The sequence below is a fragment of the Anomalospiza imberbis genome, chromosome 26 (genome assembly GCF_031753505.1).
Source record: "Anomalospiza imberbis isolate Cuckoo-Finch-1a 21T00152 chromosome 26, ASM3175350v1, whole genome shotgun sequence".
In the NCBI taxonomy this organism is placed as follows: Eukaryota; Metazoa; Chordata; class Aves; order Passeriformes; family Viduidae; genus Anomalospiza; species Anomalospiza imberbis.
Genome location: NC_089706.1, coordinates 506,608 through 523,806, shown reverse-complemented (window position 1 = coordinate 523,806; position 17,199 = coordinate 506,608). Strand labels below are relative to the sequence as shown.

Here is a 17,199-nt window from a genome sequence, read left to right as displayed (position 1 = left end):
CATCCCCTGCTGGCACTGAGTCATGTTCTGTTGCTGAGCTCTCCTTAGACAGCTCCAGTCACTCTTTCTGGCCCTTCTTTTCCACGCTCTGAAGTTCAGTAACCCACCTCCAAAATTTAGGGTGTCAGCTGAAAAACAGAACATTTCAAAGCTGACTCCCCTGCTCTGCAGCAAATCAATTATTACAATGGCCTGGTTATTGACAGGTGTGTGGGCTGTCTTCCTCACGGGTACGGGGATGACACAAACCCAGCGTTCAGCCTTCCCAGCTCGCTCCCCTCTCCGAGCTCTGCCGCAGCTTCCCGAGGCTCTGGAACAGGCTGTTCCTCCGTCCTCCCCAGGAACAATCAGACATTTGTGTCCCTGCTCTTCCTCCCTTTTGGCTGGAGCCCCTTTTGAGCATCTCCATAGTTACCTCTTCCTCAGCTGCCTGCGCGCCACCACCTCCCGGGGAGATGGAAGAGCTCCCTGCATCCCCTTCCTCTCCTGGCCAGCATCCCTGCCTGCTGGAGCTGCTCTGTGATGGATGCTCCCATCCATCCCCCAGACGAAGTGCCCACCTCCCTGCCTCGCCCCATTGATCCCTCTGCTCTCTCACAGCCTGGGATGCAGCTTGCAGCTCCATATTAGAGTTTTATGTGGGAGCAGCTCTACAGAATTATTCTGTCCTGGTAGTCCTCGCCTTGCCTAAATCTGTGTTTGGTTCTCTCCTGGAAGCTTGCAGCCTGCAGGATGGAATGAGAAGTCTGCCTCGAGGCTTTTGCAGCACGTTGCTTGTTCTCAGGGTGCCAAAGGGCACCAGATAATAAATGAAATGAATTGAACACCCTGAGAGGCTGCAGTCGTCAAAAGCACATTTACTGCAGGCTTGAAACCAAGCACTGTGATTACTCAGGGTTTGGATTTGCTGGCAGCCAATCCCCTGGGATTACCAGCTACTCCAGCACCTCGGCTCATTTAGCAAACCTAACTATTCCATGATAAATGCACTTCAAGCAGGGCTGGGTTTTTCTTTTTTCCCACAGCATCTGAGCATTTCCATTTTTCCTGAAGTTGTGGGTACCCCATTTTGTGAGAGGCCACCCTTTGGACCTTTGCATTCCCCCAAGCTGAGACCCAGAACAACCCTGCTGAATTTTCACCCTCGGGGCTCTCCTGTCCCCCCCGTGCCACCCCCAGCCATGTCCCGTTATTGTATTGTCCTGCAGTGTCCCTGTTTCTGTACTGGGGACAATGACACTGTGCCTCGGCACTGTGCTCACCCCTTCTGCAGCTCCCAAACAATGAGCTGCTCTCCTTCCCCGCTGCTGCTAAAGGAGCAGCATTTCAGGAGCTGTCAGCAGCTGCCTCTGCCTTTTCTTGCCAGGGTGGGCAAGTGGGAGGTGTTGTCCTCCACCCAGCAGCAGCTCCTGTCTCCTTCTCCTCCGTGCTGCAAACTGAGCACAGCGAGAGGGGCTCCTCCAGCATCATCTGAATTACAAAGTCATTCTATTGTCAAGCCTTTTAAGTGTCACATTCTCTTTTAAATCCAAGGCTGTGACATTCACTGAAGAACAGCACCGCTTCAAAGTCAGGAAGGTCTATTCTTAGCACATCAGTCAAAAAAGGGGGGGAAAAAGGAGTCGTTGGGGAAGGAAAAAAACACAACAATGTTACCAAAATGAACCTTGTCACAAATGATCAATTCATCTCCCATTCACACTGACCTGCTCCTTGCTGCATGCCAGAGGACAGAATTTGATGCCACAGCACAATGAATTAAGATTTGCCAGATCTCCTGGTAATTAATTGTCTCACAGTACAGGTTTGGCAAAGAATAATTTATCTTTAAAGCAATTAGATCACTGGTAGTTGGGGTTTGTGTTTTATTGGGTTTTTTTCTTTTTAAGGAACATTTCTCCTCAGTTAGTTGAAGAATAGATGCCGATGAGAAACAGCCACCTCCTGGTATTTTATTCACGTTACTTAAATACCTCTTCCTGCTAGACCAGAGCCCCCTCAACAGTTCAGAGACAAAGTTAGGACTGAGCACAGCAGAGCCAGAGGGGCTGGGCTGTGTTCTGGATTTTGGAGTGCAGCCCCTCAGAAGCCCCAGGGCTGGAGAGCCCAGCTGCTCTCACACCCCAGCCTTCCAACCTGGGAATGTCAATCCAGCCAGCCTGATGCTCTACAGTACTTCTGCCTTTGTTATTGGTTACTGGAAAATCAGGCTGAGTTCATATAAAAAAATCAATAAGGTCTGTAGCCTTGTCTTGAATTCTACTTGTACACCATGAAAGTTATGATTCCCAAACTAAACAGAACTCTCAAAGCATTTATCCTAATACACACCCAAGAAACTGCTCTTCAATCCAAAGAGAAGTTCCTGGTGTGCTAAGGGAAGGCACTGTGTTGATTCAGAGCTGTCTTCTAAATTCTGATATAAGGAGCTTCTGCTGGTGGGTTCTTCATGTTCGAGGACTGAGAGAGCAAAGAGATTTTTCCAACCTTCTTGAAAAAGACAAGCAAATGAGATGGGGGCAGAGTTTTAACTGTTTCTGAAGATGGGATTCAGTTCAGGGTGGGATGATGCTGGAACAAGCGTGGTATCAAAGCAGATCCTTAATGTCCCTCTGCACATCCTGTCCAGCTCCAGGGGGCCTGTCATTAATGTGCTCCTCTCTCTTTCCTGCTTTTTAGTATTCATGCAGTGCTGATCATGTGAAAATTACTCACACTTCTGACTTGAGAAAAGTTTCTTAACTGAGAAATTCCACCAATATCAAGGGAATTAGAAATTCAGATGGGTGGAAATTATACACTGCGTGTGTCAATACAGCAAACCTTTATAAAGGCTGCAATCAATCATAGTGGTACCAAAGGTGGTGGCACTTCTCCCTGTTACCAAGTGGGTCACAGGCCAGTGAATAAAAGGAAAAGCTGAATTAGAGGAAGAAACCTTGGTTTGCTCCTGGAGAGAGGGGCTGCCCTGTCCAGGAGCACAGCCCTGCAGGCAGCTCTGGAACCTCTCTGGTTGTGACCCAGGGTCTTGCCTGGCCCGTTGCTCTGTGCCTGGGCTGGGCTGTGGAGCAGCTTCTGTCTCTGTTTTGGTGCTGCTGCAGCAGAACAAGAGCTTTCTTTCGAAGTCTTCAGTTCGTGAAATGGGCTATTGGGTCATTGTCCCCATAAACCTCTCCCTGAGCGTCCCTGTCCTTCCCATGCCTTGACACCTCCCCTGTTCCTGTGCCAGGTGAAATCCCAAATCCTCGTGCCTGGGTGCAGCCTCACTTTAGACAACTCACTCTGCTGCTGCTGAAATTCACGGAATGAAAGCTCTGATCCACCCTGGATCCCACTGCCAGCTGCTGCTGCTGAAATTCACTGAATGAAAGCTCTGATCCACCCTGGATCCCACTGCCAGCTGCTAGAGAGCAGAGCATGGCACAGAGTGCCCTTTGCCACACCTGTGTCCTTCTACCTTCACCTGTACCCTTCTTTTGTCTCTGCTGTGTTGTGTGTGATCAAATCAACAACTCTCCCTCCAAAGCACCTCCCCTGTCTCACGTGTGCCGTGTCAAACCTCAGGCAGGGCTTTGTACAACCCAGCAGTGACTTGCTGAGGCTGCAGCTGATTCCTGCACAATTCTGTCTCTCTGCTACTCCCCTTTTGTGTTTTGACTGCCAAATTTTGTGGTTTTGTAGGTCTTGTATCTGAGCTCTCTGCTGTCAGCTCCCTGAGATGCAAGAAGTAGGCATGGCCCAGATGCTTGCCTGAAGCAGAAATAACATATTTTTCTACTACTGTTCTCCATCAGGTCCCCTGAGTCTTGAATTTCTGGCAGACAGCATTCCATAGGGAGAAAAAGAACCTCAGGCCTTTGGTTTGCAGTTGTTGTAAAAACCTGATTCTGGCTGTGGTGTAATTTAGCAGATTGAAATAGAGATCTAGCAAATCTGTTACACTTTCTTAGTGACTCAGTGAGCTTCCACTGGCAAAAACTGTTCAGAATTTGGAATATTCAGTAATCCCTCCACATTTCCAGGGGCTTTTGTGTATTCCCAGTGTTCCAGTCACACTTTGAGGGGTGTGTGTGCTGATAAGTGCATGTTGCTGGATGGGCGTGTTTGAAACTACAGAGAGACAACAAGGAGCGAAGCAGCCAGGAGGATAAACAGCTCCTGGGGATGATTTCAGGGTTTATGTGCACACAGCTATCTATTTGCTTCAGACAAGTATGTGGGAAAGGTGAGTAATAATAGTCCTGTTGCTCCTGATGCCGAAAATACGCCGGCACAGCTGTGCAGGAGTGAGGACTGAGCTGGTGCATGTTCATGGGGCACGTTCTGCTTCCAAGGTAGGATGTAGAAATTATCCTGGTCAGACTTTGGGTCAGCCAGAGTTCAAATTTGGTGGGATCATGCGAGTTTATTGTCCTTGTGCTAGAAATATGGCTAGATAAGTTATCATCTGGGTGCAATTTTACGACATATGATAGGAGAATTTTGTACTAGAGTCCGTCCAGTTGTGTGTGAGGTTTCCACACTAACCTGGTGTGAAATGGCTCAGAGTTGGATGCCACTGGAACATCAGAACACGTGTGGGCGGTTCTGCAGCTGAAATTTGACAGCAGTGGTTTTTCAGACCACAAGTCCTGGGGAAAAGCCAGGCAGGAATCGCTGTGGCATATTCTGTCCCATTTTGGGGTGTGTGTTTGGTTTTGGGGGGACTGGCAGTTCAGTCCCTCCCCTTGCTCTGGGCAGTGGGTTTCCATCAGTGTCAGCTGCAGGCTGTGAGTTTGGGCACTTCCTTTGTGTTGTCTGTGCTGTGTTTGGGGCTGGGGGGGTTTGTCTGGCTACCATAAAAGCGACCCCCAGCGCCTGGGAAGAATGAGCTCTGAACTCCACTGATTTCAGAAGGCTAATTAATTACTTTATTAAACTATGTTATACTACAACTGTATTACACTAACAAGAACTATCCCATACTAACTAACTAGAAAACCCCTGGCTCTCTGCTGAGAGTCACACGTGGATCCAGTTGGTCCATGAATCCAAACACCATCACCAGAATCCAGTCAAGCAATCACCTTGGGTAAACAACCTCCAAACACATTCCACATGGAACAAACAGGGACCAGCAAATGAGATAAGAATTGTTTTGATTCTCTCTTCTCTGCTTCTCTCAGGAGAAATCCCGAGAAAGCCAAGTCTCTCTGTGTTCAGAGGGCGTGTGAATACCACAGTCTGTCCCGTGCCCCTTCCCCAGAGCCCTGGGGGTGTTGGCAGCTCTTGGCCAGGGTGTGGGACTGGTTTGGGGCTGGTTCTGAGGGGATTACCTGAGCGTGCAGGGGCTGAGCCGGGCCTGCCCGGGCTGTGAGGGTGGGAGGTGGCCCTGTGGGCCAGGAGGGGACGGGCAGGCGGGGGTCACTCACCTTCTGCGCCCGGCGCTTGTCGGCACGCTGGTTCTGGTGGTAGATGCGGCTGAAGTTGGACACGATGACGGGCACGGGCAGGGCGATGACCAGCACCCCGCTGAGCGAGCAGATGGAGCCAAAGATCTTCCCCGCGATGGTCTTGGGCACCATGTCACCGTAGCTGCGGGCACAAACACAGAGGAGGCCCCTCCTTCAGACCCCGAGCCCCGGCAGGCCCCTGGGCAGGTCCCTGGGGTGGCACCGGCTCAGAGCCCCCTGCCAGGGACAGCTCCTGCTGCTGCTGCTGACCCTGGGCTGGCCACGGCCACCCTGCGCTGGCCACAACCACCCTGGGCTGGCCATGGCCACTTGGGCTGGTCACAGCCACCCTGGGCTGGCCATGGCCACTTGGGCTGGTCACGGCCACCCTGGGCTGGTCACGGGCACCCTGGGCTGGCCACGGCCACTTGGGCTAGCCATGACCACCCTGCTCCTGCTGCTGCCACCCTGGGCTGGCCACGGCCACCCTGAGCTGGCCACAGCCATCCTCAGCTGGCCACAACCACCCTGGGCTGGTCACAGCCACCCTGGGCTGGCCACAGCCATCCTCAGCTGGCCACAACCACCCTGGGCTAGTCACGGCCACCCTGCGCTGGCCACAACCACCCTGGGCTGGCCATGGCCACTTGGGCTGGTCACAACCACCCTGGGCTAGTCACGGCCACCCTGGGCTGGCTACGGCCACTTGGGCTAGCCATGACCACCCTGCTCCTGCTGCTGCCACCCTGGGCTGGCCACAGCCATCCTCAGCTGGCCACAGCCACCCTGGGCTGGTCACGGCCACCCTGGGCTGGCCACAGCCATCCTCAGCTGGCCACGGCCACCCTGAGCTGGCCACAACCACCCTGGGCTGGTCACGGCCACCCTGGGCTGGCCACGGCCGCCCTGCCCTGCCTGGCAGCTCAGCTGGCCACAGAAGGACACCTCTGTGCAGAGCAGAAGTGCTGCTCAGGCAGCTGCTGGCTGTTTGCATTCACACCCTCACTCCTCTGCGCCCACCTCTCCAGGCAGATGAGCTCCAGCAAACTTCAAACCCTGCGTCTGCTGGGGAGCAGGTTCATATATTTTCATTCCCTGGTATCCAGGTGCAAATGAGGACTGATTTACACTTCCATTTCAAACGCCAGCAGTTTCCCTGCCATCTGCACAGTCAGAAATTTGGGGGTTGTTCAAAGTCTGCATTCAGTAAAAGGTGAATTCTCAGGGATATGAGACCAGCTGAAAAATATTCATACAAAGCTCTGCACTGGCTTGGACCCAACAATCTTCTGCTGTAATTTGTGTTGCATAAAGAGCGTGTGGAGCTGCTGGAGCCAGTGCAGAGGAGGCCATGGAGATGCTCTGAGGGCTGGAGCCCCTCTGCTCTGGAGAAAAACTGAAAATTGAAATCTAGACAAGCCCCTGGTTGCTATCAGATGGTATTAGGGATTTCTGTGGTTATCCTTGAGGTGTTTTGGTGCTTGGTGCAGCAAATGTTGAAAAGAGAAATGATTTATTTCAACTGAGGCTTTATTTTTACATTTGATGTCAGTCTATGACCAACAAAGAGCTTTGAGGGGAAAAGAGTTGAGCTAAGAATAATTTACACCCAAGAGGAAAAACAAACATTTCAAAACACCTTTTTTCTCAGCTGAACTTCTGGTCCCCATGCAAGAACTTGTTGGCACGAGGGGCTGAACAAGAGCAGGACTCCTTGCATGTCAAATGCTCCGGGCACCATGAGCCAAGGCTTATTTATCCCCAGCAGAATCCTTCTCCTGCCCTCACCCGCACCAAAACCCCTCAGAAGACCTCAAATCAATGGATTGCTCTTCATGTCTATTAGCTTTTTAGCTGCTGCTTTATGCAAAGATCATTTCAAAGCTCTTGCTAAGTGACAAGTTCTTCTACCTCATTTAACACTGCTCAAAAAAAAAGAACAAAAAAACCCTCACTCTTCTCCTGCTGGCCCTTAACACAATAAGGCTGAAAATTAATCATATGCCTCAAACATGATCTCAGTGACCTGGAGCACGGAGAAAAAGCCCTTCTGTGCATTGGCAGAGAGTATAATAAGAAGTGCCTGGCTCGCAGTCTGTCTCAGGGAGTTTTGCTCTCACAGGCAGACTGAGAGTTACCTCATTAGTGGGCACTTCAGAGAAGGTGCTCTAAAACACCTCCAGGAAAGATCAAACCCTTGGAGCAGGAAGGGTTTTGTGGGGAGATGGAGAACTTCATTTGCAAAACTCCTGTGAGAGGTGCTGCCCTGAGGAGCTGCGGAGGCTGGGGCTGGTGGCTCGGGACAGGAGCTGGCACCGGTGACACTGGGCCCACTGCAGCTCTCCCTGGAGGATTCTCCTGGATCCCTCCTCTGGGGATGCCTGGGACATCGGGCACTTGGGAACATCTTCTGTGGCCTCACTGGGCTGACCTGTGGGGTGGAAATGTCACCCTGAGGTTTGGGAATGCCTCGGCTTCGTTTATCAGAGGCAAAGCCAGCCAGAGCTCGGTGTCTGTCCCCCTGCAGCGACTGAGAGCCTCCCTTTGACTTTGCCAGGGCTTGGGACGAGCTCTCAAGCTGCTTCTGCTCCTCTGTTGACATCCACAGCTCCTGCAATATTAATTGCTGGGGAGACTATTTCTGTCCTGATGCTACCACAAGGTACTAATGGCCCCCTGGCATATTTATATCAGGTACAGTGCCAAATAAACTCAGCTATTGGATTTCAGTTAGTGCTAATTAGGCACTTCAAACCCAAAACTTCTTTTCCCCGGACTGGAATGAGAGAACTCAACTTTCCCATTAATTTATTTAGTAAAAGGCAACCTGTCATCTAAAAAACTTCTACAGAAAGTGCACTTTATGCAATTCATCAATAATCTCATTAGAGCAGCGAGAAGATGGAGGAGCTGGGTGATGATCACCGTGCAGAGGGGCCGAGGGGAGCCTGATCTGCACGGACACAGCAGAGGCTGCGAGTTCTGGGGGGTTTGGGGCGACCTGCAGTAAATCCTTGCCCCTTCCCGAGCCTGGCTCCCCACTGAGCAGCTGGCCATGAATCCCTCCTTTGCCTGGCTGAGGGGTGCTGGGTGCTGCAGGGCAGGAGCTGCCCCCGGGCAGGAGCTGGCCCAGGAGCTGCAGGGCTGAGCTGTCCCTGCCCTGGGTGTCCCCAGCAGGCAGCGGTGCTCCCTGTGCTGAGCAGGGCAAGCTCTGACAGCGCAGAGTTTCAGGGCAGGGTCGGGGCTGCCACAGCCTGCCCCGTCTGCCGAGAGGCCAGAGCAGCCTGCAGGGAACACGTTCCCTCGTTCCCTGAGGACGCTGCCAGGAATCCACTCGGATCACCACAGGTGGAGCCCATGCCAGCTGCTGAATTCAGTGGAAGGTTCATCTGCGGGAAGGTGGAAGGAGATGAGATTTAAGGTCCCTCCGAGCTGGAACACCCCAGCGTTCCTTGCTGTGCTCCCTGGCTGTGCCAGGTGAGATGCTCCCACCTGTGGAAGGTGTGCCAGTGTCAGGGGGAGCTGCCACATCCCTGCAGTGCTGCCTGCACGCTGGCAGGAGTTCCAGAGCCCCCACACAGGTGCATCCCCTGTTCCCAAAGGAACAGCTTGGGTTTGTCCCCCTTTCCACTCCTGCTGTCCCTCAGTTCCATTTCCTGCCCAGGGAACACTCTGAGCCCCCAGACTGATCCACTGTACACACAACATAAACGTCAACTAAATCCCTGCACAGGCAAAATATCCCTAAAGCGGGGAAAAAAATCAGAAAGTGACTTTTAAGTGGTCTTTCTTTAGACTGGAAAACACTGCATGCAGAACTTCAATTTTATTTTTATTTCTCGTGTGACTTCTGTGTTCTTTGGCTAGGAAGGGGGTCGTATGTCACTCACCCTAATTAGCAGCTATTAGTCTTGACAGCATAATGTGCTGTTGTTTTTCTGCCTGCCAGCACAGAGGTGTCATCAAACAGAGGTCACTGCTCCCAGCCTGGTTTTAACCACGGAGGTGTCTGGGCGCTGCTCGGGTCCCCAGCTGGAGACAGCAATAAAGGAGGTGCTGAGGAGCTCATCAAATGGCTCCCTCTAAAAATAGCCCTCGCAGCTCTGTGCTGATCCTGCTGCTCGCTGCAGCATCCTGCAGGCAGGCAGCTGCAGGAGAGCAGCCGGGGCATCTCCTGCCACGGGGACATCGGCGGTGGCGGTGACAGCGCCCTGCTGACACCCTCAGCCTCGCAGAGGAGGCTCCTTCCCCGCAGCCTTTCTGTGGTGCCAGCTTCTCCTCCTGGATGAGGCACAGAGAGCTGGGAGGGGCTGCTGGGTGTGAAGTGCCATCAGCACGGAGCCGCTGCCTCCACGGGCTCCTTTGGGCAGGGGGAGGGCTCTGAGCTCTCCCTGGAGCCTTCTCTGCTCCAGGTGAGCACTCCCAGCTCTCCTCTGGCTGATTCCAGCAGCTCTGGGGTCCCCCAGGAGCAGTGTGGGGGGACAGCACCTTCCTGCTGACCAGCAGGGCTGTCCCTGGGCAGAGCAGCCCAGCCCTGCTCCCCTGCCCCAGGGGGTGTTCAGCCCCTCGGAGCAGCCCCCAGGGGGTCCCGGTGTCCCCGGTGGTCTGGGGGAGGTCCCGGGGCCAGCACAGGGGACACTGGTTCATCCACCCCACAGTCAGGCCGAGCTTGTCCCTGTCACAGAGCTTGGGAGGTCAGGGGATGCTGGCTGCCCCGCCGTGCAAACCCGTGTGCTCTTCGCAGCCAGGGAAGCTGGAGCAGCTCCTGGGGCTGGGAGCAGACACAAGGCTCTCCCTGGCTCAGAATCTGTGCCTCACACAGCACTAACAGCTCTTGGGGAGCTGCTTTACCTCTCCAGCCTTCTGCCCGGGACAGGAGAGGCAAAAGGAGATTTCGCTCCAGCCCGTACGCGTCTGCTTTTAGGACAATAGGGCCAGAATAATTTCATCATGTACTGCACAATAGACCATGATTGTGAAAGCCTTTTGGGTGAAAGAGCTGGAATAAAGCATGGAATTAGCATGTAGCTTTCCAGGTGCAAGAGACCCCTTTTTGTACTCCAGTTAATTCACTCGGCAGTGCTGTGTTCACACAAAGGAGAGGAAAATGGCCAGAATTCAGCTCGGAGGTTTCAGTGGCACTGCCAGACTGTGAGCATTGCACCTGACAGCTCTGTCCCTCCATTTCATAGGTGCAAGTCCGAGGTAATCTTGCTAAGGTTGCTCTGAGCCCCCAGTGAAATAATGATTGTGTCACTTCCAATGATCCAAGGGGAGCAGAAGCAAGCATTGCTCGTTCCTCTCCATGGAGAAAGAGCAGGGAATCAACAGCTGTGGCAGGGGCTGGGTACCTGCATCTTTGGTGTAGGGTTTAATTCAGCATTCCTCACCCACCCTGCTGGAAGGAGCCCCCAGAACTCACGGTGCTCTCTGCCACCGAAAGCTTTGGGCTGGAAGGGGCTTTAAAAAGCCATTTATTGCCTGCAGTGAGCAGGGACATTTCCCACTGCCTCAGGTTGCGCAGAGCCCCATCCTCTCCACCTCCAATGTCTCCAGGAGTGTCCAGCTGCGTTCTAGAGAATCCCAGGAGCACAGACTGGTTTGGGCTGGGACCTTGGGGCCCCTGGTGCCTCCTGCCAGGCTGGGCTGTAAACAGAGCCACGATGGCTTTGAAGCAAGAGAATCTGCAAACAGGCTGTCAAATGACAGCCTTGAACAGCAAATCAGCCGTGGCCAGGGAAGTACAGAGCCTATTTCATGCTAGGATTCTTTTACATTAAATATACTTATTTTCTGCCTTGTTTGGAGCTGGGCACTTCCCCAGCTGGGTATTCAACTGCGAGATCTGGCATGGTTTCACACTACTGTTTTCTTTTCCCCCGGTATAATTCATTTGGTGATGTTTTCATGGATGCTCTGGAAATTCTGCTGCAATTCCAACCCTCAGCCAAGCTGTGAGGGATGAGGGCTGGAGATGCCTATCAGCTCTAGCAGCAGCAGCAGCTTATCTTCAGCACTTGGATTCACTTTGATTTTTAGCAAAGCTGTGGTCAGCAGTTGCTTAGTAGGGATTTTCCAGGTAAAGTTGCCTTTTTGATATTGTTCTGGTTTATAAATTCGTATTTCTTACTGAGTTTTGTGAGATAAAAGGGATGAGATGTGTTCAAAATTGTCCTCCTCTGAGGAGAAGCAAGTTCTTTGCTTCTGTGATGGTGAGCACCAGGAAGAGAGGCAGGTTGTTCCCGGATGGATTTCCCAGGGTAGCCTGTACCAGCCCTGTACCAGCAGAGCCAAATCAAGGGACAGCCGAACCTGGAGCCAGTTGTGGGCTGCTCATTGCTCCAGCTGTACAGAAAGGTGAGCTGTGTGGCAGGCACATTCTTCTCTCTCTCTGGATTTTCATAGAGGTGCACAGAGAGAAGAAAGAGAAAACAATTTCTATTTCTGCTCCTTGTTTTTCCCATGTGGAATGTGCCTGGAGAATTGTTCACCTGGGGTGATTGCTTGGTTGGGTTCTGGTGAGGATTGTTTGAGCTGATGGCCAACCCAACCCACCTGTGGCTGCACTCTCAGAGAGGGGCACGAGCTGTGTGTTAGATATGGGAGTTAGAAAAGCAGGTTTGTAGTTTAGAATCTCCATTAAATAGTATATTAATGCATTATAGCACTGTTATAATAAAGAAATCATTCAGCCCTCTGGACTGGAGTCACACATCAGCATTTCTTCCCACTGGGTTCACCTGCATTTACAATAGTCTTGAGAGCAGCTGGTGGCAGGAATATTCCTTCCAACAGCAGCAGGCCCTGCCCAAGGGAGCAGGAATGTTTGTGAGGACGCAGGAATAAACGAAGGAGGTTATTTAATACGCAAAGGGTGGAGAATACTTCATGTATTGGCACACTGGTTCCATTTATTCCTCCTGGCTTGGATCAACTTCTCAGCCTGTAGGCAGTTAAAACAGATGGTCTGAATTTGGGTAACATTCAGACCTCGAGTTGAAGCTAAAAATGGAATTTCATTGGCAAGAAAAGTAGGTCAGAAAGCTAAAGCCCCTAGTCCTAAAATGATGAAAGGCTCCTAATCAAGCGCTCCCTATCACCATTCATTGAACGAGCAGGGGAAGAAATCTCCTCAGAGAGCTCTGCAGGAGGGGTGGCAGAGGGAGAGTGGATCTGCTCCCTGAGGGGCCTGTGCCCTGCAGCCCTGCTCGGGGACGGGGTGGCCAAAACAGGGGGAAAGGGAAGGCTAAACTGTGGATCCAACAGCTATTCAGAGAGAAACGGGGGCTTACCTGTGTGGAACCAATCTTTGGATTTATTTATGTTTTACCCTGGTCAGTGAGGGGCTGATTTGGGCTTAATTTATGTTAGTGAGGGGCTGATTTGGGGTTAATTTATGTTAGTGAGGGGCTGATTTGGGGTTTGTTTATTTATTGGGGTTTATTTTTCTCCAGTCAGTGAGGGGCTGATTTGGGGTTTGTTTATTTATTGGGGTTTATTTTTCCCCAGTCAGTGAGGGGCTGATTTGGGGTTTATTTATTTATTGGGGTTTATTTTTCCCCAGTCAGTGAGGGGCTGATTTGGGGTTTACCCAGGTCAGGGCAGGCTGCAGGGCCAGCTCTGGGGTCAGCAGCAGGGGACCCTTCCCACCCCACCCCACCCCTCCATCCTGGGGTTCCAGGGAGCAGCAGCCTGGCATTCCTCCAGCTGGAATTTCTCCTTGTGACCCAAAGCAACACTTTCAGCCTCCCTGTCTTGCACAGCCACCAAGCACCAAGAACATGCCTGAAATGTGAGGAAAACGTCCTGAGTATTATTGTCCATCTATTATTGTCCATCTGAGCCAGGCATCTGGCATGAGAGAACTGAGTGCTGCTCAGTAATGCCCACTTTTTAAAAAGTGTTTGTTTTAATGGAAAATAAAATGTCCCAGATTAAGGCATTACTTATTTCTGGCTGCACACACTAAAGGCCTTTTAAATTACTTCATTCATTATTAATTCAAGAAGAATCCTCATATTACTCAGAGTGAAAACCTTACACAATTACCTGCTCAGAGAATCTTTTTTTTTTTTTTTTTTTTTTGGCATCTTAACTCTCTGTAAAAGGAATCTTTTTGGAGAACATGCAGGCTGGAGAGAGCAGGCAGCGCATTGAGCAATTAGACTTTTCTCCTAATAGCAGGGCTGAAGGCTCCCTGCCCTGTCTTAAATCCTTAACTGTGGTGTCAGCTTAAAGGAAATGCTGGGTTTTTGCTTTCATTTTATCCTCATCTTTTTCTTTTCTGTCTTTTTAAGCAGCTTGAGTGTCCATGCTGAGCCATGTCACATTCCAAATGATCCACATACTGTGCATTTTAATGAGCTGCTAACACTGATTATACAAAAAGCAATCTCAGAAATATTTACTGAGTCAAAAAAAAAAAAAAAAAACCAAAAAAACAAGCCTATGGGGAACTAATTAGCTTTTTAAGAATTGGCTTTTTGAAAGCTTCAGACTCTGGAAAAGTTGAACTTGGAATCAGTTTCAAAGAAGTTGAAGGAGTGACTGGAAGAAAGGGGAGTGAGTTGTAATGGAGTATTTGTAACAGAGTATTCCACGTCCCAGGCTCCTCTGAACAGGCCAGAAGATGCACTGGAAGCTGAATATATAATAAATAATACAGAGAGAGAAGAAATGCAATTATTATGCAGAGAAAGCCACGCAATGCCTGGATCTTGTGTCAGGGTTCTGCAGCCTTTCTGAGGGTTGATCAGAGAGGGACAAAATCTTTGTCCCTCTGTCCCTGACCAGGTCCCTCCACCAGGATTTCTCTAAACAGAGATATTGGAAACTCACTGCATTCCAGGCTCAAGAAAATTCAGTTAGTTTGGCACAGAGCTGATTAAAGTTTCCCTTTCCCGAGATGTAAAATGCAATCCAAGGTCTTCACATTCCCTGAATATTTACTTCTGTCCCTTCCAAGGGAAAGTGATCCCACTCATGTGGCATTTGTCATCAGATGGTAACAGAGAAAAGGAACTGAGAATTCACTTGGGCCAGGCCTGCACTGCCAATAAAAGCACATTGCAGGGACAGGAGGGCTGCAGGAGCATCCCAGTGCTCACGCTGCAGTGAGGCTGCAGAAACTCTGAGTGCAGGCTGGAAGCGAAGGGACAAATCCCGTTAATAATGGGCCAAATGTCAACCCAGAAACTCAAACACGGGCTGCTCCTGCTGGGCTGGCTCTGTGTGCCCAGGATATTACTGAGATCACGGAGATTTGGAGGCAGTGGCTCCGCTGCCCTTCAGTGGAATCCCAAAGGATGCTGCAGGTGCTGCCAGGGTGGGGGAGCAGCTGGGGGTCCTGGGTCTGTGTCAGAGCTCTGTCAGGGAGGCAGGGACAGTTTGTGGGCAGTGCTGAGCCTGTCCCCTGGGCAAGGCACAGCCAGGGGCAGGGGGCTGCTCGTGCTGTGCTGCAGGGCCAGGCTGGAGCAGCCTGGGATGCTGGGAGGGCTCTGCCCTGGCAGGGGCGCATGGGAGGGTCCCAGAGGTCCCTCCCAGCCCAACGGGATTCTCTGTGTGCTTAGGAGTGGAGCAGACTCAGGTGGGCAGTGAGGGAAACAGCGCCCTTCCCTTCCCTTCCCTTCCCTTCCCTTCCCTTCCCTTCCCTTCCCTTCCCTTCCCTTCCCTTCCCTTCCCTTCCCTTCCCTTCCCTTCCCTTCCCTTCCCTTCCCTTCCCTTCCCTTCCCTTCCCTTCCCTTCCCTTCCCTTCCCTTCCCTTCCCTTCCCTTCCCTTCCCTTCCCTTCCCTTCCCTTCCCTTCCCTTCCCTTCCCTTCCCTTCCCTTCCCTTCATTATCCCATCCCATCCCATCCATCCCCCAGTGACCCCCTGCAGGTCATAGCCCTGCCCCCCCTGCCCCCCGTGCCTGTCCCTCCTCCTAAATCAGATGATCAGAGGCCCCGTCAGGCTGTGGATCCACTCTCATCCACATCTCTCCTCCCTGCTCCTCTGAGCAGCTTTAACAACTCAAGGAGTAAATTCACCTTCCTGCTGCCAGATCGGAGTGCTCCGAGCCTAGAGCCGGGTGGATGTTTTATTCTGTTTCAGAGTTTTTTCAAAGATGGACTAAAGGACCATGCTCACACTTGTCAGTTTCGCTTGAAATGTCTCGGATTTTAGTTAGGAAACAAACAATTGAAACCACAAGCTTTTTAAGTGAAAGTAACAAAAGCCAATCAAGAATAGAGGCTGGTTTGTGAATAGTTCCATTTCCTTTGTCTGTATTTGATTAAAGCCACCTCAGACTTAACAGGATTTTTCTTTCAAATAGAAAGAAAATCAAGAAGAAAAATAGCCCTGCCTGGAAGTCCCCGTTATTTTCTTCTTCCTTTGGAGTGTGTTATCATTCTCAGCAAAACTCGGGCGCAGCTGTCGGAGTTTGCCCGTGATGGATGGTGTCACCTGAACTGTCACTGTCAGGAGCTGCTTTCTGCCCCTGCCCCTGCAGGCAGCTGCCAGAGTGCCAAATGCCCTTTGGGAGCAGCCAGCAGCTCCCAGGGCACAGCCACCCAGCCCTGCAGGGGGGTCCCGGGGCTCTGCTGCCCTCCCGGGGGAGGCACCCTGAGCTGAGCCCCCGGGAACGTCCCTGGGCCCGTCCACCCCTCAGTGCGGAGCTGCTGTCCCCCAGTGCCACAGAGGGTGTCCTGTGTGCCCCTGTGTGCCAGGGGGTGCCCTGTGTGTGACACAGGGTGTCCTGTGTGCCAGGGGGTGTCCTGTGTGTGCCAGGGGTTGTCCCTGTGTGACAGAGGGTGTCCTGTGTGTGCCAGGGGGTGTCCTGTGTGTGACAGAGGGTGTCCTGTGTGCCAGGGGGTGTCCTGTGTGTGCCAGGGGGTGTCCTGTGTGTGCCAGGGGTTGTCCTGTGTGCCCCTGTGTGCCAGGGGGTGCCCTGTGTGTGACAGAGGGTGTCCCTGTGTGCCCCTGTGTGTGCCAGGGGGTGTCCTGTGTGTGACAGAGGGTGTCCCTGTGTGACAGAGGGTGTCCTGTGTGTGCCAGGGGGTGTCCTGTGTGTGACAGAGGGTGTCCCTGTGTGACAGAGGGTGTCCTGTGTGCCCCCTGTGTGCTCCTGGTCCCTGCAGGTCACAGCCGTGCCCCAGGCCCCTCTCCTGGGGTGGCACTCACAAAGCTGGTGCTGCACGTTTGGCCTCACCACTGTGTTTCTCCCAGATGGGAAAGCAGGCAGCTTGTGCTGAGAATCAACTTGCTAATAAAAATAATTAGTACACGAAGGGACAGTCACCAAAATCAAGGCCTGCTTTGTTTCTCTAAGTGTGTGAGAATTGCATGGCCAGGAGCAGATGATCAGAATAAATCCCTGGAGCTCTCAGGACCCAGCTGAATGATGCTTCTTGTCTCTCTGGGTACCTCAGGCCCTGTGCCCTGTATTCCTGCATTCCAGCAGCCAGATTTTTATGCACATTCATAAGTATTTGATAAGAAAACGAATCACTCAGTTGTCTGGTTTGCTTTCTGGTGCCATGACTACACGGTGAAATTACCATTTTGCAGCTTCCACCAGTAAATCTTTTGTCTAGTCCTAAATCCCCTGCCTGGCCCTCCCCACCACGGCTTGTACTGTTGGGAGATTCACAGCTTCCCCGTCAGCAGGTTTTATTTTCTAATTCCCTTCCTGTCCTCGCAGGTTTTTCATCATTACTTGCACAGTCTCAGGTTCAAACCATCATCTGTTCCTCCACTGCTGTGTCCGCTGTGAAGAATTTCCCCTT

The 17,199-nt window shown here is 51.9% G+C and overlaps 1 protein-coding gene across 2 annotated transcripts in view; it reads right to left on the bottom strand.

Annotated features, from left to right (window-relative positions):
• Positions 1-17,199, bottom strand: part of KCND3 (potassium voltage-gated channel subfamily D member 3) — a 103,415-nt gene that overhangs the window by 19,344 nt on the left and 66,872 nt on the right. For both annotated transcript variants that reach the window (XM_068173612.1, XM_068173613.1), the window contains exon 3: positions 5,412-5,574. In XM_068173612.1, the coding sequence (XP_068029713.1) occupies positions 5,412-5,574 (163 nt within the window). The remainder of the gene's footprint in view (positions 1-5,411; positions 5,575-17,199) is intronic.